General features: G+C 45.9%; 1 protein-coding gene across 1 annotated transcript in view; it reads right to left on the bottom strand.

The window, feature by feature from the left end:
* LOC110592050 (aldehyde oxidase 2-like) overlaps positions 1 to 21,430 on the bottom strand; it is a 67,920-nt gene that overhangs the window by 20,442 nt on the left and 26,048 nt on the right. The window contains 15 exon segments of the mRNA XM_021703015.2: positions 170 to 256; positions 3,407 to 3,470; positions 5,329 to 5,462; positions 6,363 to 6,484; positions 7,007 to 7,103; positions 10,474 to 10,596; positions 12,364 to 12,478; positions 13,074 to 13,243; positions 14,343 to 14,435; positions 15,703 to 15,749; positions 15,752 to 15,879; positions 16,548 to 16,732; positions 18,769 to 18,819; positions 18,821 to 18,882; positions 20,868 to 20,961. Of these exon segments, the coding sequence (XP_021558690.2) occupies positions 170 to 256; positions 3,407 to 3,470; positions 5,329 to 5,462; positions 6,363 to 6,484; positions 7,007 to 7,103; positions 10,474 to 10,596; positions 12,364 to 12,478; positions 13,074 to 13,243; positions 14,343 to 14,435; positions 15,703 to 15,749; positions 15,752 to 15,879; positions 16,548 to 16,732; positions 18,769 to 18,819; positions 18,821 to 18,882; positions 20,868 to 20,961 (1,572 nt within the window).

Genomic DNA, 21,430 nt, shown 5'->3' with positions numbered 1-21,430 from the left:
ATATATATTGGACAATACTTTGTTTTTTTTTCTGTAAAAGTCAAGTACAGAGTCTAACTGCTTGTGGAACTTGGGTAAGTACTTGAAGAAAAATGCTCTATAAAGATTCATCTAGAAATTCTGCTTTCTATTCAGGATTAAAGATGGTGCTGGTTTCTGATGCACATACCAGCTCAGAGTCATCCAGCATGCATCCTCCATTAATGAAGCGCTCAATATCCAGAGCTTTGATTCGCCCGTTGTTCATGAATCCCACCTGTCACCAAATGAAGGACATATTATTATCTGTTTAAAATTTACAAGCCAAGTTTAAGTCACAACCCAGCTCTAGGATTGGGCACGACTGAAGGCAGACTCTGCTCCCATTTGCTTGGTGGTGTACCACTCCTGGCCAGCCCCTTTTTTTCATTGCCTGGCTGACAAAGGCCTCCTGACCTGAATTTTGCTGAGCCCTATCCTTTTGAGGCATCATTTTCTGGCTTCACAGTCAGTATGGAATTCCAAAGTCCTTGCTTGCCTCCTGGTGTATAATTGCTACCCTCTTCTTCTTTATTCCTGGAAGAATCTCCTTCACTGTTTTTTTTTTTTTTAAGATTTTATTTATTTATTTGAAAGAGAGAGAGAGAGAGCTTGAGCACGAGTGGGGGGAGGGGCAGAGGGAGAGGGATAAGCAGATTCCCTGCTGAGCAAGGAGCCCCACGGTGGGCTCATCACGGGGGCTCGATCCCAGGACCCTGAGATCATGACCTGAGCTAAAGTCAGATGCTTCACCAACTGAGCCACCCAGGTGCCCCAAATCTCCTTCACTTTTTGTTAGTTTTCCTTCTAATTTAGTCTGTAGTTTCTCCCCCTTGTGGAAAAGTCTCTGGAATTCCAGAGTGCATCTCATTATGGGAAAGCCTTGGAAGCTGAAGCTAGGGAAGGGACATGAGAACGGCTGCTCTCATTTTAGGGAGCTGATGAAGTGCTTTGTGATTAAGGATGTAACAAATGTGAGCTAGTGCTACTGTTCTTACTGGGACTCAAATAAGCACCTTGCATTTTTCTGAAGTTGCCACTCCCCTCCCACCCACCTAGACCTGTTGGTCTGCACAGGCCAGATTGAAAATTTCCCACTTCCGGGTGTAGTTCCGCCAGAAAAGGATTGGTCCTGGTACCTGTGCCTTTTTGAGGTACAACCGTATGGCTATTATCATCTATGGAGATGTTGGATAACAAAGCAGAGCACTTAGCACGTGTAGAAAAATCCACAAATTCAGAATTTATGGTAATTTTGACAAATGTTAGGCTGAAGTTTACCTGTGACTTTTCATGAAGAAAGGACTGCTAAGCAAAACAGTATAATAAGTAAGGTAGTAGAGAGAATTCTTAAACTTTTCAAGAATTTCAGAAGAACCTATTTACACATAAACACCTATTATGCTAATTTACAAATAGCTCTGAATAACCCAGCAAAACTTGGTTAGCTAGGTTTGAATGAGGATCTCACTCTCTCTCTCTATATATACACATACTGACACACATCTCTCTCACACCCACATCTTACTATATTGGAAGTAAAATTATATTTCTTTAAAAATAAAATAAAATTTGGATTTTCTAAAGTCTATTTCCCTCATTTTAATTATATTTTATATTACTATAATTACCAAAATATTTACAGTCTAGAACCTTCTTAATAAAGACTAGTACTAAAACAGTCTCATAATGCAATATAAATAAAGTCTGACTTATAACTCAGGCCAAAACCAAAGAACTCAACAACCACCATAACAAAACACACTGCCATAATCCTAGAATGTGCCTCTACATTATTCTTGGTGCTGGAAGATAATAGTAGTTGTATTCATCTCTGTGCATTTGAAGGCAAATAAAAAATTTAATGGCCAAGTGTGGTCCTTTTCTCCCAAATTATAAAAATTACTAATGCCAATGGAAGAAATAAAATGGTGCCGTGGTTTGGCTTTAGTAATCCAGGAAATATAGTACTTTAGTAATCTAAGGCAATGACATCAGGTAGAATATCTAGCTATGTGTATGCTCTAAGCAATTCCCAGATAAAACATCTTTGATATAGAAACATTACATTAGAACTATCCTAAAAACTCAGTCACAAATGTGAAAAGTACTGTTGTTGTCAACTAGATGTTAACAGTATTTATTTATTTATTTTTTTAAAGATTTTATTTATTTATTTGACAGAGATAGAGGGAGAGCACAAGTAGGCAGAGCGGCAGGCAGAGGGAGAAGCAGGCTCCCCGCTGAGCAGGGAGCCCGTCGCGGGGCTCGATCCCAGGACCCCAGGATCATGACCTGAGCTGAAGGCAGCCGCTTAACTGACTGAGCCACCCAGGCGCCCCTAGATGTTAACAGTATTTTTAATGGTGCTTATGCCATAGTTGTATAAAACGCAATGAGTGTGGTTTGAAAAAACATAAAATTATTTCATTAGTTAGTGGATTCTGCTTTTCCTATTTGCAAAGAACTGTTGTGACACTTTCATAACAACTTAGTGGAAACACTTGTAAAAATGATTTTGTAGTTACAGTGGTAAAATTGTTTCCAAACATTTCAACTGCAAAATATTTTCTTTTTAATATTTTTCTTTTTTTTTCTTCTTTAAGATTTTATTTATTTATTTGAGAGAGTGAGCGAGAGAAAGAGAGAGAGAGAGTGCACACGTGAACATGAGTGAGGGGGGCGGGGAGGGCGGTTAGAGGGAGGGGCAGGCAGAGGGAGAAGCAGACTCCCAGCCGAGCAGGGAGCCCGATGCGGGGCTGATCCTGGGACTCCAGGATCATGACCTGAGCCAAAGGCAGATGTTTAACCGACTGAGCCACACTTTTGTGTAGGTGCCGCTACACAAAATATTTTTATAGTCAGGAAGTTTGGGTATAACAAGTTCTTGTAGCTTCTTTCATTTTTTGTCTTTGAGGAACCACCAATAAAAATCTTACTCCTTCAATAATTTTTTTATCATTTGAAATTGTGTTATCATTCAATTTCTTCATAATCTATACTAGATTTACTAAAATTTCCTCATAAAATTTATGAGTATTCAAGTACACAGCATTTTCATTTAATATTTTACGTAAGATTATTGTTTTTAGAATGTGACCAAATTACTACTGTCGCTGTAGCCTATAACTCAATGGTTGGAGATCTAGCTAAAGCAATTAATGTCACATGCCAGTTAACTTGTGTTCTTTTTTTTTTTTTAAGATTTTATTTATTTATTTGTCAGAGAGAGAGAAACAGCACAAGCAGCAGGGGCAGCAGGCAGAGGGAGAAGCAGGCTCTCCGTTGAGCAGGGACCCTGATGTGGGACTCGATCCCAGGACCCTGGGATCATGACCTGAGCTGAAGGCAGATGCTTAATCGACTGAGCCACCCAGGCGTCCCTAACTTGCGTTCTTATGGCTTCAGATTTGATGTTCACCCAGATCCAGCCATTTTGCATATCCCCACCACTAGTTACAAAAGAGAAAGAGTGCAAATAGATAAATGCAAACTTAACAACACAACTGCAAAAACAAGGCCAAGTACTTGTCCTTAGATGCTGGGTTAGCATCTTCATTTCTACCCATGAATGCTACCCTGTTGGCCAAGTTGGGCCCTCAGTATTTGGAGCGTTAGCCTTTCTGTATCTCTAGGGCAGTGGTTCTGGACTCTTTGGAGTGCAAAAGAATCATCTGGTATTTTGGTGAAAATTCAGATTCCTGAGCCTTAGCACTAGGACTGTCATTCAATACATTGGGGAAGGGCCCCAGAACTGGCATTTTTCTCCGTGATTCTTATGCAGGTATTTTCAGGTACGTGTTGAAAACTATAATTCTGGCACGAGGTTTCTTTTTTTTTTTTTTTGCTTTTTTGAGTTTGTGTTTTTGTTTTTTTTTTAAACTTTTTTTTTAAGATTTTTTAAAATTTATTTATTTGAGAGAGAGAATGAGAGAGAGAGAGAGAGAGCATGAGAGTGGGGAGGGTCAGAGGGAGAAGCAGGCTCCCCGCCAAGCAGGGAGCCCGATGCGGGACTCGATCCCGGGACTCCAGGATCATGACCTGAGCCGAAGGCAGTTGCTTAACCAACTCAGCCACCCAGGTGCCCGTGTTTTTGTTTTTTTAATGGTGAAGACTACCTGGAGCATCAGTGAAATGTAAAGTTTCTGGGTCCACCCCCTGGCGATTCTGATTTGGTGGGTCTGGGATGGGGAGGCAGGGATTTCTATGAGCCTGGGAGAGTCTTATTATCAACAGTTTGGGAACCCTACTCTGGGAACTACTAAATGCATGCAGATGGGTGCTAAGGCAGGGTTGTAGCTCAAGGCGCTGGTTCCCACACTTGGCAGCACGGTGGCACCACTGGGGTAATTTCAGACATAGTGATGCCTGGATCTTTATGGGGCAGCCTAGGCACTGGGACTTAAGTGCTCCCTGGATGATTCAAGTGTGCGGTAATGCTTGAATAGTCTTAAAGGCACAACGCCTAGTGGGAGCATGACGAACTGATTATCCCTTGCTGGGTTCTTGGTGGGTGTGAATAGAGAGGTTCATCACGGAAAGAACTAGAGATGGGATTCAGATCTTGTGATTTTCCACCTCTCACTGCAGAACAAGACATACATCTGAGTGCTTTGGGAGCTAGCTCTGAACTACACAGAGTTTGTCAAAGGAAGCAGGACCTTTGAACTTTGTGGGCTGACTGGGGCTCTGACAGTACTTTGTTACTACCAAGAAACAGTCGTAGAAAATGAACAAGGATCTGAAAAGCCAGCAACTGGAATAGCGTAAACAGCAAAAGAGCAAGCTTTCTGGTTGAGGTTAGCCCGGGAACTTTCTTTGAGGATGTCATCTATCATTAAACCAACATTGAATAGCCAGCCCTTCCCAGGTGCAGAGGGGCAGAGGGTGGGAGCCTTTCTTTCCTCACTCCACCCTGTCTGCAGCTAGAGTAGGAAGGAAAAGTGGGGGAGGACCCACCCCCTTGGTGTTCCACTTGGGTAGGATACTTGTCCCACCCCTAAATGGGTCACTTTCCTTGAAACTCAAGGACAGGGCAGCCTCAGCCTTGGAACTATTTAACTAATAATATCACTTTTCCTTTTTATAGCAAATTAGCCTATTTGAAGTCCTGTGTCCATTCGACTTTTCAAATAACTCTAGGAGGGTGGGTACTCTTATCTATAATTATAAAGAAAAAGAGACAGGAGCCTGAATTGCCCAAGGACACTCAGGTGGTTGTGACAGCAGTCCAAGTGACCCTCAGTGACTCACTGATTTACCCTTAGCTCTGTACATTTTATACCCTCCCATATCCCCTAGTGCACTTACTTGATAGCGCCCACAGCTGCAATAGCTCCAAATACAGCTGGTCTTCCTATTTTCCCACCAAAACCTCCACCCACCCGCTTGACGTGACAGGTGATCCTATTGATGGGGATGTTTAAAGTAAAGGACACTGTTTTCTGTAAAAGTTAGATAATGGAAAAGTTTTCCGAGAAATGGCAAAGAAGCCTTTTGTTTTCTGAAACAACATCATAGCAATATTCATCCATACCTACTATCAGAAAAACAACAACAAAAAAACTAAGATAGTCTAAATCTGTCTTGCAGAGCTCTATTGAGTTCATAAACATCGTTAATCTTACAGAACAGCCTTTCCAGCAGAAAAATGGTATTTTCCAGAAGGGAAACTGTCTGAGTCCTAGATTCCTGTCAGAAGCTGGAATCATAGCCAAATGCCTAGACCTGAAGTCCCAACAAGGTGAAAATCAGCAAACTCAGGACAACTTGCTAAAGAAGATGTTTGCAGCTAAACCCTAGGGCACTTTGCAACTGGGATATGAAAATGTGCTACAAAGTGATGTGTTCACTCCAAAGGTTATCTGTAATGATTACTTTGGAGAAAAACCACGTATGGGATATTATTTAGTGTTGTTATCCAATCATAGAGCTCATTTAAGCATGCTGCAAATGAATGCTCTCTTTAAATCTCAAGTGACTGTGGCTGTTCTTTTTTTTAAATTTGATTTAATTTATTTTATTTAATTTTAATTCCAGTATAGTTAGCATACATATTATATTAGTTTCAGGTGTACAATATGGTGAGTCAACAATTCTCTACATTACTCAGTGCTCATCATGATAAGTGTACTCTTAATCTCCTTCACCTCGACTGTTCTTTTATTTACTTGACAAGACCAGACAAAATAAAAGTGTTCTGGTATCTTAGCTGCTCCACTGGGGTCTAGTACCTGGACATCAAGTTTCTACAGGTAAAATGGCTGCCAACTGTGAGGCTGCGGGCATCAAAGGCCATGATGGAATTAGGAATTTGGGAAGGTAAAGGCAATCCTGGGCCTTACCTGCACATGGGCTTGATCCTGTGTTGACACATAAATGTCCAGTTCTTCGTCCTCTGCCTTCGGAATAACAAGCACACTTTGTGTTTCCATGTAAAAATGTTCCTGTCCTCCAACATGGACCTCTCCTGTTAAGTACAAGATAGGGAAATTCTTGTTAAGTGCAAGATAGAGAAATTCTTGAAAGCGTGTGCTAGTTGGAAACTACTATGTTGAGGAATTCAAAAGCAAGTAAGATGTGGACTGACCAGTCTGGATTTGTTCAGACCAAGGAACTGATGGATCAGGCATTTGTCCTGTGGCAACAGAGGGTAATCTGTTTCTGAGACTACAGTTTTGGATAACAAGTTCAAAGTGTCTGGTTCTATTCCTCTGTCCTTGACTAATCAAAGTGCTAGGGATTTTTCTTCTATATATTCTGTTGCTCCCCACCCCCCACCTCTAAAGGCAACACACACACACACACACACACTTCCTCTCTCTCTCTCTCTCACACACATAATCTGAGAGGAAGAGCTATAAGAGAAATTTGTCAAAGTTCTGAGTCTTTAGAGGATACCCTTTCTGCGAGAAAATCACATGTTCTCAGTATCTGCTTTGAAATAGAAATCGTGCAAAGATTCTATTAAATATCCTGAATCACTTACCTTCAATAATTTGATCAGCTTTTTCAAATGCCTCCTCAACGTTTCCTTGTTCAAGTTTTTTTTCAGGGCATAGGAATGAGTTGTGCTTTATGGCATCCTAAATGATAGGAAAAAAACACACAAGCCAATTAAAAAAATTTTTTTCGGGCCCCTGGGTGGCTCAGTTGGTTAAGCGACTGCCTTCGGCTCAGGTCATGATCCTGGAGTCCCTGGATCGAGTCCCGCTTCGGGCTCCCTGCTCGGCAGGGAGTCTGCTTCTCCCTCTGACCCTCCCCCCTCTCATGTGCTCTCTCTCATTCTCTCTCTCTCAAATAAATAAATAAAATCTTTAAAAAAAATTTTTTTTTCTTCCAATGGCATTTTTTCCCCTTAATCAAAGGCCAGTAAACTCCCTAAAATAGCCACGAAGGGAATCATCAAGCAAGGAAGTACTAGAGTAGTGGGCTCGTGGTAGAGATGAGATGGATGTCAGAAGGACGTCTTCTAGATTGCAGGGAAAACCGACAAGAAGGATTAGGGAAAGGCGAAGAATTGAGATCTGGGGATGCTATGATGGCCCAGGATGATAAATGCTCATTTCTCATCTTCAGTGTGGATGTCCAGGGAACAGGTGATAGGTCTAACCGCAGTACGGGTGAGGTTCTAGGCCCTCCCTCTTTAACCTCTCCTTGAAGAAAAATACTTGTGTAAGACTTAGGTAGCTCACGTACAAGAACCGCTAACTCAGGGATCTAAAGAACTGAGGCCAAGTTGAGGGAGAAGACTCAAGTCCTAACACATCTCTGGGCAAGAAAGCCCAATAGACACTGTAGGAAGTTTGTTTGTTTCTTTGGGTATTTGGCATATCTCGTAAGGGCCTTTCTAGCCCTTTCTTCTATGTTTTCTTTCTGACAATAGCGTGAACTGACTACACGTGAAGACTGGAAGCCATCCCACTCTGAGGCTCTGTGGATTCACCTATTAACAGCTGATCCTTGCTGAGCCTTTTGGCCCAACGTGATTTTCCATACTTCAGAATGGCACCCGTTTCCTGCATTCTTACTCTCCAACAGCCTTAGAGTTCATCATCTATCTTGCTCATTATGATAATGATGAGAGCTGCCAATATTTACCGAGTGCTCGCTTTGTTCAAGCACTGCACAACACACAGCACATGTATATGCATTCTCACATTAATTCCATTATGATCTCTCTTTTTTCCAGATGCAGAGACTGGGCTTAGAGAGGTTAAATGCCTTTCTTTCTTTTTTTTTTTTTTTAAAGATTTTATTTATTTATTTGAGACAGAGAGAATGAGAGAGAGAGAGCACATGAGAGGGGGGAGGGTCAGAGGCAGAAGCAGGCTCCCTGCCGAGCAGGGAGCCCGAAGTGGGACTCGATCCCGGGACTCCAGGATCATGACCTGAGCCGAAGGCAGTCGCTTAACCAACTGAGCCACCCAGGCGCCCTTAAATGCCTTTCTTAAAGTCATGCTGCAAATAAGAGATGGAGGCAGCGTTCAAGCCCCAGCTTAGCTTTCAGAAGCCTCTTGCCTGGTGAAGAATATTTGATTTCTTAAAGCAGCAGAAAACGTGTACCAGATAGTGGACTTTTTCATTTTCTTCTACACCAAGATCTCACTGAGCCACCCGAGTTCATGTGGAAGGAAGTTATGTTTATTGCCATACTGGAAATGCGTCATGAGATCATATAATCTTGTTGTAATATGTGCTTTATTTAGTGAGAATTGAGTATGTGCCAGGCACTGTGCTAAGTGCTTTCCATGTATTAACTCATTTAGTCTCGTAACAGCTTGATGAGGTAGGTATTATTATTAGCTCCATTTTACAGGTGAAGAAACCATGACACCTTAACTCACTGAAGGTGACACGGTTAGTCAGGTGCGCATCCAGGGCTCAAACCCAGCAGTTTGGTTCTAGAACCTTTGCTTTTAGCCACGACCCTCCACTGCCTCTCATATATACAGCATTGAAGTGAATGAATGGGTGGATGGGTGAGTAAGTGTTGGTATGTAGGACTATTTTGTTACCTACTTTCATTCACAAAAGAAATTTTTAGCTGACTCTGGACAGTCCCATTCTGAGAGAACTCTAGATCTCTAACCATTCTGAGTCCCAGGATATTTCATGGTTTTTCTTCTGGGTGCTATTTGCCCCTTGAGGAAATGGGATTATAACTGAGATTTCAAAAACTGATATTAGAATCCTAGTACAACCCAGGGATGGAGAGTGAGCCAAGAAAAAGGGTCTGGACTTCTTGCAAACTTGGCAAAATGGGAATTTGGAACGGAATTGATTTGGTTTAGAAAGATCAAGAAACATGACCTTTTTAACACTTTGAATATTGAGCAAGTTGTACCTTTTAGGCACATTTAAAAAATGTCAAGTGGTTCACTGGGGCCTTTGAAAAAATTCTATTTTCTGTCACAAGTGCACAAATAAGAAAGCTTTTCTCAGCTCAATTACTCTGAACTTGTCCTTCATTGAGTTAGAACCTGCAAATCCCAGTCTATATCTGAATTTTCTGTTCTAACTTCATTCTTTCTGCTTTGGAAATAGCATTTGTATTCCATCAGCTAGACCCAAAAATAAGAGGGGAAATTTCTGTGGAATTCTATCATGAAAGTCACTCTGTTTTTTTGACCCCACCTTGAAAACATGATCATTCCCAATATCCATTCTCATCATCTTACCCAATTTTTAGTGGATATGTAGTCACCTGGCATAAAGTCTACATTGCCCAGCTCCCCTTGCATGTAGGTGCGACATCTGACTAGGTGTTAACCAATGAGATATGGGAAGTGTCCTTAAAGGGAGGGGATATGCCCTTCTTCATCATCTCATTCTCTCTGCTGTCTGGAATGTGGACTTAATGCCCAAAGCTTCAGCAGCCATTGTGGACCAAAGTGTGACGTGGAGTATAGAAACCATGCATGATGCAGCAACTAGATAGAAGGAGCCCAGATCCCTGAAACCTAAAACCCCAAATAAGCCCTGGACTGACTACTTCTAGATTTTCTGAATGTGAGCGAGAAAGAAACTTCAATTCTTGGTGTGTTTTTTCCCCCTCATTTCTTAGAGCCAAAGCTAATTTTAATTCATACAAGTAATACCTTCTAGAGAAAGCTGATTTTTCCAGAACGAGTCAGTGACAAGAAAAAGTTAGAATTAGTCTTGCATTAAGAAATTTACAAAGGTGGGGCGCCTGGGTGGCTCAGTCAGCTAAGCGTCTGCCTTTGGCTCAGGTCCTGATCTCAGGGTCCTGGATCGAGCCCCATATCAGGCTCCCTGCTCAGTGGAGAGCCTGCTTCTTCCTCTTTCTCTGCCCCTCCCCCTGCACATGCTTTCTCCCTCTCTCTCTCTCTCAAATGAATAAATCAAATCTTTAAAAAAAATAAAAAAAGAAATTTACAAAGGTGCTTTTGATTCTACAACCTTACAGGAAAGAAACCAGCCTCCCCTGCTTACGTTGATGGTCAAGATTACTGGCTCCAGATCTTCATAGGTGATCTTTATCTTTTCAATTGCACTCTTTGCCTGTACATCTGTCTCTGCAACCACAGCACAGATGATGTGGCCCACGCAAAGCACCTGCAGAAAGTATATGCATGAAGCAGGTAGAAAAATATCTGTAGAAATAGTCTTACTCAACAGTGGCTGGTGTCTTATTTATTCTTGTTTAGCAATAATAACCGTACTGGAGGTCACATTCAACCACATGTGCTTGGTTAAGAAAATTAATTTAAAAAATAATTTAAATAATACAGATGATTCCATTGGCCATTTTACTAAATGAATGTCAGCCCCAGAGTGGATGTGAGATTGGCTGTGACTGGAATCTGTTGTGTCCTCTGTCAAGCCTGGTTCACACGTGTCATCTTCATGGTATGAGTTATCATCGTAGAATTTAAAGAGAAGGAAAAGTGTTTTTTGTATAGTGTGATTCCTGTTACGAACTACACTGAATCCCCTCCTTCTTCCCAAACTCCTATGTTGAAGCTCTAACCTCCAATGTGATGGTATTTGGAGACAGGGCCTTTAAAGGGGTAATTAAACTTAAGTGAGGTCATCAGGGTGGAGCTCTAACCCAAAAGGACTGATGTTCTTACAAGAAGAGGAAGCTACCAGGGAGGCTCATCTACAGACAGGAGGTCGTGTGGGGACTCACTGAGAGAATGACTACCTGCAAAGCAAGAAGAAAGGCCTCGGGAGGAACCAAACCTGCCAACACCTTGATCTTGGTTGATCAGCCACCAGAACTGTGAGAAAATAAGTTTCAGTTTTGTTAAAGTGACCCAGGCTGTGGTATTTTGTTATGGCCTCCTGAGCAGATAATAGAGCTCTTAAGTAACAGCTGACCTCTTCCTCCGGAGTGCAACCAAAAGAACAGTGATTCGTTTCATGGTTGGAGAAATAGTCTGTGTGACTCATTGAGACTTGACAGTACTAGCTAACACCTGCTGAGAGCCTTCGGGTGCCAAGCACTGTTGTAAGAATTTTACATGCATTAGCTCATTTAAATCTCACAGTAACACAACGGTGTTGGTGCTATGATGATTCCCATTTTACAGATAATGATGCCCAAAGGCACATAGCTAGTGAGGGTGGAGCTGGAACATGAACCAAGGTAGCCTGGTTCCAAAAGCAAGTATTCAATGAATCATCGTGGAATTGAATTAAAAGGTCAAGGATGGCAAGGGCAACTTTATAAAAAATGGCCTGTGTAAGAGTCCGTGGGGGTGGGGGTGTGTATGTGGGGTTGGTCCAGGAAGGGAGGAATTTAGTATAGATAACAGGGAGTAGCTGTATTTTTTGTACTCTCCTTTTTAGGTTTTTCTAGGGTATTCATTCTATCCTGATACAGTCAGCTCCTACATTTATTCTTCAGACAAGGGTAAATTGACTCAAGAGCACACAGTGGGAAAACTAGGACTTGTTTTTCTGCAATAAATGTCCTTTTTTTTTTTTTTTTAAAGATTTTATTTATCCATTCGAGCCAGAGAGAATGAGAGAGAGAGAGAGAGCACATGAGAGGGGGGAGGGTCAGAGGGAGAAGCAGGCTCCCTGCCGAGCAGGGAGCCCGATGCGGGACTCGATCCAGGGACTCCAGGATCATGACCTGAGCTAAAGGCAGTCGCTTAACCAACTGAGCCACCCAGGCGCCCCAATAAATGTCCTTTTCACTACATAATTTCTAAGTCTGTCTGAATAAAGATGTTAGGTATAGAGAGAAGCTGGAAGAATTGGCACTTCTCTCCCCCAGTGGGGGGTGGGTGGAGGGGGGCAATTGAAAACCAGCTCGAGGTCGGACCTTGGTGATTATCTGCACAAAGTCGCCTGAGAACGCGTGCTCTGTACCTCATCTACAGCCATCAGCTTGTCATCCTCAGTCCCATTGGTGCCTGGAATGTCCTCAGCTGTTATCACTTCAACCACCCCAGGTAGTTCAAGGGCCTCAGACCCATCAATTGATCTGAAAAAAGATAAATATTTAAGAAGTAGAAATCAGCAAGCCTCGAGGGCCCCAGACCTAAGGGAAAGATAGAACATTGTTGAAAATAAAAATTACAACGGCTTAGGTCCTGACCAATAAGAGCTGACCTGCCCCAGGATCTAGGAAGTTCCCTGCTGGGTTAGGGTAACACTTCAGCTACTGGACGGGAGCGAGGGTCAGGGCCCATGTGGCTGTGGCAAGGGACTTTCCTAGGAAGCTTAGGACACTGGGCATTTACCATTCAGAAATGCAGTATTTCAGGGTTTTATCACCAGCTGAGTATCGCCCTACTCTGAGTTACTCCTGGGAGCCAGGCCTGAGGCTCCAGCAGAGAGCTGAGGTATTGTGAAGTTAGAATAGAAGCAAGGAGCCCACAGCTACTATTTTTGTTCTCTCTTTCTTAATGGTCATTTCCAGATACCCTCCCTTTCTGCTCCTGGGGATGGTGACCTTTTCTTTATTCTTTCAATTTTAGGTTCTTTGGGTTTAGGACACAGCAGAACAGGCACATTCTTCTGAGGGAAACTGCAGGTGTGCTTTTAAAAAATTTTTTGAAAGCTTTCCATTTACTTACATGATTTTTGCATGGGCTCTGGTACTGGTCACCAACACCATGAAAAGTTCTCTATCCACCATTGGAATGTCATCACAAAATATGGCTTCACCCGTAGCATGTTTAAGACCTGATAGGTGCATGATGGGACGTCCAACTGGGTCTTGGAGGGATTGGTGAGAATCCACACTCTGCAGAGGGAGATAAGAGTTGCCCTGGAAAACCTGAATCTCCGCAAGCGGCCTGGCCAATTACCAACACTCCTGATTCAGGATTAAGAAATGAGTTGCCCTCAGGCAACAAACACTGGAGTGGGTCAGATGATAAATGTGACGATTTAATGATGTAACTAGACTGGGGAATTGTCCTGTCAGTTATGTGGTAATGCCGACCTTTTGGCAGAATTGTGAAGTAGGTGAAGGGGGACCCTAGGTTTTCCTTTTGGCATCTTCTTTTTCCAAGTCATGCCTCTGTACTGCTTTATTCTGGAATTCAGAGGGCCTCTATGTCCTGCTTTCTTACCTGTCTCATGACCAAACTGTTCACAACTAAACTGATCATGATGATGAAGCCTAAAGTGATATAAATCCCGATGGTAGGGGACCAAAATCTAAGCCAAAACCTTGAGCATCAACTTGAACGGGGCCTGGGGGAGGGGAGAGGGGAGAAGAGCTAATGGAGTGGAGTCCACCCAGAACCAGACCAAGGTGCGTTGGCTGCCCCTGTAAGTGGCCCAAAAACATCACTGGGAGGATAAGGAGATGGAGGTGTTTACTCTGGAATGCTTCTCAGGGATGATCTGTGTGTGTGTAGATGGGGTGGCGGGGAGGGGTTGGGTGCTAACAGATAATAATAGATACTTTCTAAATTGTCCTTCAAGAAGGGTGGGTTCAGGTACTGGCAGGGCTCTTGCTTTGCTGACTGGAGATCAGACATTTGCAATCAGGGCTGGAGGCTGAACCGTGCTGCTGTCTTACTCAGTCCTTCCCCCACACCTGGCTTAGGTGCTCTTCAAACAAATGCCCAAAGAACATCAGTCGGAGGAGATTATCAATTATTAGTCAGATGGTCAAACCATTCCAGGTTGGTTCAGCCTTGAGTATGCATAGTGGTAGCTCAGGCCTGATTCTAGATACAGTGGCTCCCTGACTTGGCCTAAACAGAGGGAAATGTACCAGCAAAAACTAGAAAGTCAGAACTGTAAATCATAACTCTGAAGTGCTTGCTTAGCTCACGTAGCTATAGCTTATCTCTTAGTTCCTAGGTTCCCATTAAATTATACTCACTGACCTGGTACCTTTGGACTCCCTGGGTTCCTGTGACAGGGAAATCTTCTAGAGCACTTAGGAATTGGTCTGAAATTTCAGGATAATGATGGCTGTCCTGAGAGACAATTCAAAACAATAAAGATGAACCGATTAGCTTTTGATTAAACTGGGCTTTGATGTGTGTGAAAATGACTTGCCTACAGTATCCAAGAAATTACAAGCCCGGGGTAACCTGGAGGACCAAAATCCACATTACCTCCCAGGATCTCCCTTCCTTTCCACATAAAGAAGAACTGGACTGACTGATTTGAATCTGATCCTCCAGTCACCCTGAGGATGGAGAGACCTGTCAGTGAGCTGGGTAAAGGCAGGAGATGAAAGAAAATTGGGGACTGGATCAGCCATCCCAGAATGAAATGGAGTTCACTGTACACAAAAGAGCCCACATCCTGATTGCTTTTCTCAACAACGCAGCAATTCAGCAGTAAAATTGGGAAAGCTCTCTGGATGTCTGAAACACACCAAGTGTTTTGATTCAGAAATTAAATGGCAGGATGACTGCCCTGGTGAATGTGGTTGGTGAGGGTCTACCTCTGAGTAAATGAAAATTGGGCACCTTGGGTGACATGAGGAGTGTTGGGGTGGGGTGTGGTTGGAAACAGGGGGTACAAGGTAGGGTGAGAGTTATATTCATAGTCAGGGAAAGAAATAGAGAGTGAGAGAACGTTTTGCTTTGCTTAACTTATTCCAGAAATTTACAATCAGAAAGTCTAGAAAGAAGCCACTTAAATATTTGCATACAAATAAATTTTAGTATTTTTTTTGAAAAATAAAGTTTTATCTTACATTTTATATTGAATATAAAATTTCAGAACAGGCAAACCTAATCCCTAGTGCCATGAAGTGGATCAGAGTTTGCCTGGAGGCAGGGCTGGGAGGATTGACTGCTAAGGGGCCAGAAGGGACTTTTGGGGGTGATGAAAATGCTCTATACCTTGTTTGACGGTGGCTATGTGGGTTTGCACATTTGTTAAAACTCATTGGGTTTAAATAGGTGCATTTTGTTATATGTAATTATACTGCAGTAAAGCTGAGTTGAAAAGAAAAAGAAATTGCACACTGCAGGCAGGGGCCCCGTGAGGCTGTGCGGCTCAGGACACGCAGTGAACGTCTAAGAAATGCAGACAGCCTGGCATCCTGAGCCTCATGTAGCAGCCCTCTAGGGCTGAATCCCCGAAGGGGGGATGGCTGGGAGCTGACAAGACCCGCCTCAGAACAGGTGACAGGTAACGGCCCAGGCTGCCCACAAGACAGGTCACACAAGGAGTGGAAAAGCTGGGAGCTTTTGGCTGCAAGGAGCACAGGAACGCCAGAGCACTTACAGGCATCAGCTTTCCTAGCTTCTTCAGTTCCTGCAGAACTTCCAGGAAAATTTGGAGAAGAAACTGACCACCAGAGTCCTCTTGAATTCCACTTTCCCCCCTGGAGCCCAGCCTGGGAGGGAGACTTCTTCCAGAAGCAGCCTGCAAGCTTCCTCTAGCGTCAGCTCATTCCAGGGCCTGGTGGGGTTGGAGGCGGGGAAGGGACGAGTTCAAGGGCAGTTTCAACAGCACAGCATGTACTAGATATTGGATAGTGACAATTTAGAGAACCCCCGGTCTCCTTTTATGAGTTGGAAGGGAACTTAGAAATCCCCTAACCAAGGCCTTCAGGAAAATCCAGGCACCGAGGGCCTGAGGGTCATGGCAGGGTGAGGATGGGACCCTTTCATTGCAGCATGAACCAAGCATGTCCGAGAGCCAGACCACGCTGGAACCAGGCATTAGACAAAGAGCCCATTAGGGACAATTCCACTGGGAACTGGACAGGCCCTTACTGAGGAAGAAATCAAGTGTTCCCGAGCAGCAGGTGCAGCAATAGGTGCCCTCGGACACCGGCTGGTGTGGGTTTGCTGGCGTGCTGGTGTGCGCGTGAGGACGGGGGCTGAATGCGGTCCCGGGCCAGTTTTGTTGTATCCCGCACCCACGGCGCGGCCCCTCGTTAACCAAAGTCAAGTGAGGTTTGATTCATTAGCAAAATTACAGAGAGAACAAGCAGTGTGTTCTACGTACAGGAGTTTCCATCTTCCCAGGGCTTTTAACAACATTGGCCAGAGCCAAATCTCCTCCTTTTTTTTTTCTTTTTTGACACCAGGTTTCACCTTTGGGGTGCAGGGTTCGCTGCCTACCTCCCCACAAGCTGCTGGCAGGATTTCTGTGCGCTGACCGTGGCTGCCCCAACCCCTCCGTAGGAGACGCTCAGGTCCTCAATGGTGTCTGTGCCTTCCTTGAGGAGGACCCGCATGCCAGCACTCACGTCGGCCAAGGCATTGTGCTGGCCCTGAGCCTGTCGGAAGGCTGACACAAATTCCCACTGTGGGGACAAGAACCATTTGGGGTTGTTTGACATGTGGAAACTAAGAGCATGGCTTCTGCTTCTTGGTGCTACTAATTCATCACGTAGACTCAATCTAAGAGGACACAAAAGACATTTGGCACAGCTAGGGGGCAAGTCGGTTGCCTTCTCACTCAAAGTGAGAATGGCGCCCTCCCGAGGGCCCATCCCCAGTGCCCGGCGCCCTCAAGGAACAGGGATCACTGTGCACTTTTCCCGAGGCTAAGATGCCTGGATCATGTCCATGTGCTCTGTTTCCAGGGGCTCTTCCCTCTAGTCTCCAGATGCCTCCATCTTCATGAGGCTGGAGGAGCCCTCCCAGCACAGGTGGTTTTTTTGTTTGTTTGTTTGTTTTTTAAGATTTTATTTATTTATTTGACAGAGAGAGACACAGCGAGAGAGGGAACACAATAGTGAGAGAGGGAGAAGCAGGCTTCCCGGAGCAGGGAGCCCGATGTGGGGCTCGATCCCAGGACCCTGGGATCATGACCTGGGCCGAAGGCAGACGCTTAGCGATTGAGCCACCCAGGTGCCCCTATTTATTTTTAGAGAGAAAGCATGCATGAGAGTGAGTGGGGGCAGGGACAGGGGGAGAGAATCTTAGAGCAGATTCCGCGCTGAGCCTGATGCAGGGCTCCATCCCATAACCCATGAGATCATGACCTGAACCAAAACCAGGAGTCAGAAGCTTAACCAACTGAGCCATCCAGGCACCCCCCAGTTCTTACTTTTATTGTATGTATGTATGTACGTATGTATGTATGTATGTATTTTTTTTTTAAGATTTTATTTATTCACTTGACAGAGAGAGATAGCAAGAGCAGGAACACAAGCAGCGGGAGTGGGAGAGGGAGAAGCAGGCTTCCCATGGAGCAGGGAGCCCGATGCGGGGCTCGATCCCAGAACCCTGGGACCATGACCTGAGCCGAAAGCAGACGCTTAACGACTGAGCCACCCAGGCACCCCAACAATTTGTGTTTTTAAATGCAATTTGCTTACAGTGTGAAAGAGACCCACCACATTTCTTGGTTTGTAGAAATGACTATGTTTCCACTTTGCAAAGGTCACAAAGGAGTCGACTAGAACTTTCTGACAGTGGACTAGGGACTCTTGTATCAGGAACAAGAGTCAGGAGGGTGACGGCTGCCTCACTGGGCTCTTTGGCACCGTGACTGTGGATGTTTTGACAGGGGGTTAATGGCGATGACCTGTGTTTCAAGTGTGTTTCCAACTGTATGGCCACTGAGGGCACTGTGCTTGAGTTGGCCTGGTTTTCTGTCTGGAGCCTTTAGGCAGATGCACATTTGACTAGAATACATCTCAAAGTTTCCATTGCAAAGGAAAAATAAATGAAGGTCATACATGGCTGAAAACATGACTTAATATAAGACTTCCTGCATAACCAAGCTAACTCCTGGCTTTTGATAATTGTGTGTGTGTGTGTGTGTGTGTGTGTGTTGAATTGCCTCTCTCTGGGAAGACTGGACTCAGGTACAGTTTTGGGGAGAGACACGGAACACTGAGTGAGGACAGAGGACCCATGCCACAGCCAGCTGGGTGGTCACATCAACCCCAGATATCCTGTGTTAGCAAACTTCTGGAGGCCCTCGTGTTTCTCTGAGCTGTTGGAGTTAGCTAGAGTGGGAAGTGGGGAGGCCCAGCCCTAGCGTCCACCTCTTTGTGGGTGAGGCAGAGAAGCTCATTCCATAGCTGGAGAGCTTTAATTTCCACCTCCCAGAGTTGATCTGTAGACAGAAAGGGGTGTGGAAACACAACCGCATGCCCTGAGCGGGCCCCACCCCACAGCTGAAGCAACAACCCCAAATCCACACCCCAGAGCTGCTCACCCGAGGGTGTCTGAGAGCTCTGGTGCTGGGCCAGCCCACAGTGGACAGGAAACAGATTTTCAGGGCAGAGTTATTTTCCTTCCATCTGTTTTCAGATTTCTAAAGATGACTGCATTCAGTTACAGAAAGGGAAAAACAACTCTCAGAAGCAGCCAGCAGAATTCTTACCTTTTGAGAGTGAGGGATGTACACAGATTCCAAAATTTCCTCTGGCTTAATTAAGGTCTGCACTTGCCAACCCGGCAAGAAAATGTTCGTTTAGAGGAATCTGGCACGTACCTTCTGTTGAAGAAAATGACATTTCTGCATAGTTGCGACAGGAATGCCAGAGTATTCTGTACTCTTAAATGTCAGCAGCAAAGAGGTAAAGGTCACCTTCCTCTGCCCCGAGTGAGGCAGCCATCTGCGTGCGTGACAGTCCAGGGCTCCCCCGTTCCTCCGCCCAGAGCGGGTGGCGGAGGCCCCTGGGCATTCACGTGCTCTGTGAGCTGGGGCTCCTGCCCCCGCCAAGGCCGGTCAGGCCTGTGCCGTTTTCATCTTTAGGCAGAGGCTGGTTGCCTAAACCTAACTCGTTCAACGCTATGATCAAGATAAGGGCGTAGCTTCGGCAGAGACAGGGTTTATTTCCACTAGCAGCAGAGCTCAAATCATTGCATTTGCTTTTTGTTCTTGCTGCTGCTGCTGGATACCTACACCCTTAAAATGAAGTGAGCAATTCACAAAACCTCCTTTCAGCCCAAGTGTTACAATTTAGCGGTCAGAGCAGTACCCCCCCCCCCGCCCCCCGTTATAAAACGTGGTTTGTGGCTGCACAGCAGGGCCATGAGGAGATCAAACTGCAGCCCAGAGAGTCTGAGCTGGGTTCTGTGCCTGACAAAGGCGGCAAGACGCTGACTGGAACGTAGGGGGGTCCCGAAGGAGGCAGGAGCGCCCCAAAGGAGCCCCTGCTGACCTTTGCTGGCCTGTGCTGCTGCTGGGGTGAGCGAGCTCATCTACCAGCCTTGCCGGAGCGAGGCTGCGCTCAGGGTGGAGGTGGCTTGGGCAAAGCTGGGCAAACAGAGACCTTAAGCCAAAGGTAATGACCAACACCCCAGTAGGAGAACACCACGGCTAGCACTACTACCACTGGAGAAGCAGAAGGCCCTGCACGGGGGCCGGGCTCTCCTTGCTATCCTGATGCTCCAGAGTCTTGCTTCTTCTTTCCTGCTCTTTGGGGGTCAGGCTGTGGTTGTCTTGGACCATAGGCGGGGAGGGCTGAGAAAAATGGGTGACGGCCAGGCCAGGGTGAGGCCCTTCGGCTCCTCCCTCCTGGGTGGGCCCCATGCAAAGTTGAATAGGGACACCGAGAACTTTTCCTCTGCACAAAGCCTCCCCCAACACTTCCCACCAGTTAGGGATGGGCTCATATTATGGCCAACAAACCCCTGGAGAGGCTTACCTCACCCCAAAGTTCACGTGGGGAGCAGATTGTGATTGCGTCCCTGCAGCCTAGCCCCTGGGTCCCGCCGCCCATAGGAGGGGTGAATGACTGGCCGGCCAAGTGGGGTGGGTGGAAGGAGTGGGTATCTGCTGGGTTGTGGGTGAGGGACGGGCAGGAGTGATCACAGGGAGAAGCAGAACCCCGGGGAGGCAGCCCATTGCAGGCAACGGTTCCCATCCGTGTCTGTCTGCCCAGGTGGCCTCAGCGGGGCGGTTGGATGGACTAGACAGGCTGTGTGTCCGATGTCCGGCACAGCCTGGGCCATGGTTAGCGCCCAGGAAATGGGCGTGTCGGCATCGGCCTGGCAGCGGAGGCACCAAGGGAGATGAGCGTTTCCAGGGAGACAAGGGTAGTTTCGCATGGAACGGCCCCAAGGGAATGATGTTCTCAGCCAGCATGTAGAATGAGTCATTCCCTTCCTCCTGTCCCCAGAGGGCCCGTGGTGTCTGCAGTGTGTCCTCCCTGGCCTCGTGGCTTCACACACAGCAACTGAGAGGGGTGGGCATGAAACGGAGGAGGGAGCGGCCCTCAGGCAGCAGAGCGCTTTCGGCCGGGGCTCTGCTCACCTCCCCTGGCTGTCACGCAGCTGTGGGGGGAGTGTCGTGTGGGTGTGGGCTGTGGTGCCAGCCACAAGCGCTAGCCACTCCCTCGCATCCGTGTGCCTTCCTCCAGGAGCCCGAGTTCCCCGCGTGGACTAAGAGCCCCAGACCAGGGCTTTCACTTACAGCCATTCCCTAGAAAGAAAGAAAGTTTTCGGTGCTGTTCAGAATGTTCTGGGGCAGCTTACCTTCTGATAGCAGATTGAGGGTAGCGTTGCCCACAGCCAAAATTGGATTCAGATCCGAATAGCAGTGCCAGCTTATAATATGCCCCCCTAAGGACTAAGAGGAGATAGTTATAACCTGGGTCATTCTATCCCTCAGATCCTATGCCCCACGGGCGCCTGCTTAAGGTCCTCTCGCAGTCACAAGGAGTCTTGTTCTTCTTGGCAGAGGGACTCCATTCCGAGCATCTGGGAGGCCCCTCCTGCCCACTCCTTTGGATCGGGAGAGGAACTGATGGTAACTGTCACTCACACAGCATTCGGCCTGTTCTACCTCTTCACACACATTCACTCACTTCTCTCGACAACCCAGTGAAATTGATGCCATTTTTCAGATGAAGACCCTGGGCACAGAGGAATTATGAAACTTGAGCCTGGTCTCCCAGCTAGGAAGGGGCAGGACTGGGATTCAAACCCAGGTAGCAGGACTCTGTGGCCCATGGTGAACCACCCCCTGCTCAGCCTTGGCCACAGCACAGGTGGCTCGGTACTGCCTACAGAGCTGCTGTCCCGCATCTAACACTGCC

Source organism: Neomonachus schauinslandi, chromosome 3 (genome assembly GCF_002201575.2).
Source record: "Neomonachus schauinslandi chromosome 3, ASM220157v2, whole genome shotgun sequence".
Taxonomy (NCBI): Eukaryota; Metazoa; Chordata; class Mammalia; order Carnivora; family Phocidae; genus Neomonachus; species Neomonachus schauinslandi.
Note: the sequence above shows the minus strand (reverse complement) of the source record. Positions and strands in the feature narration are given on the sequence as shown.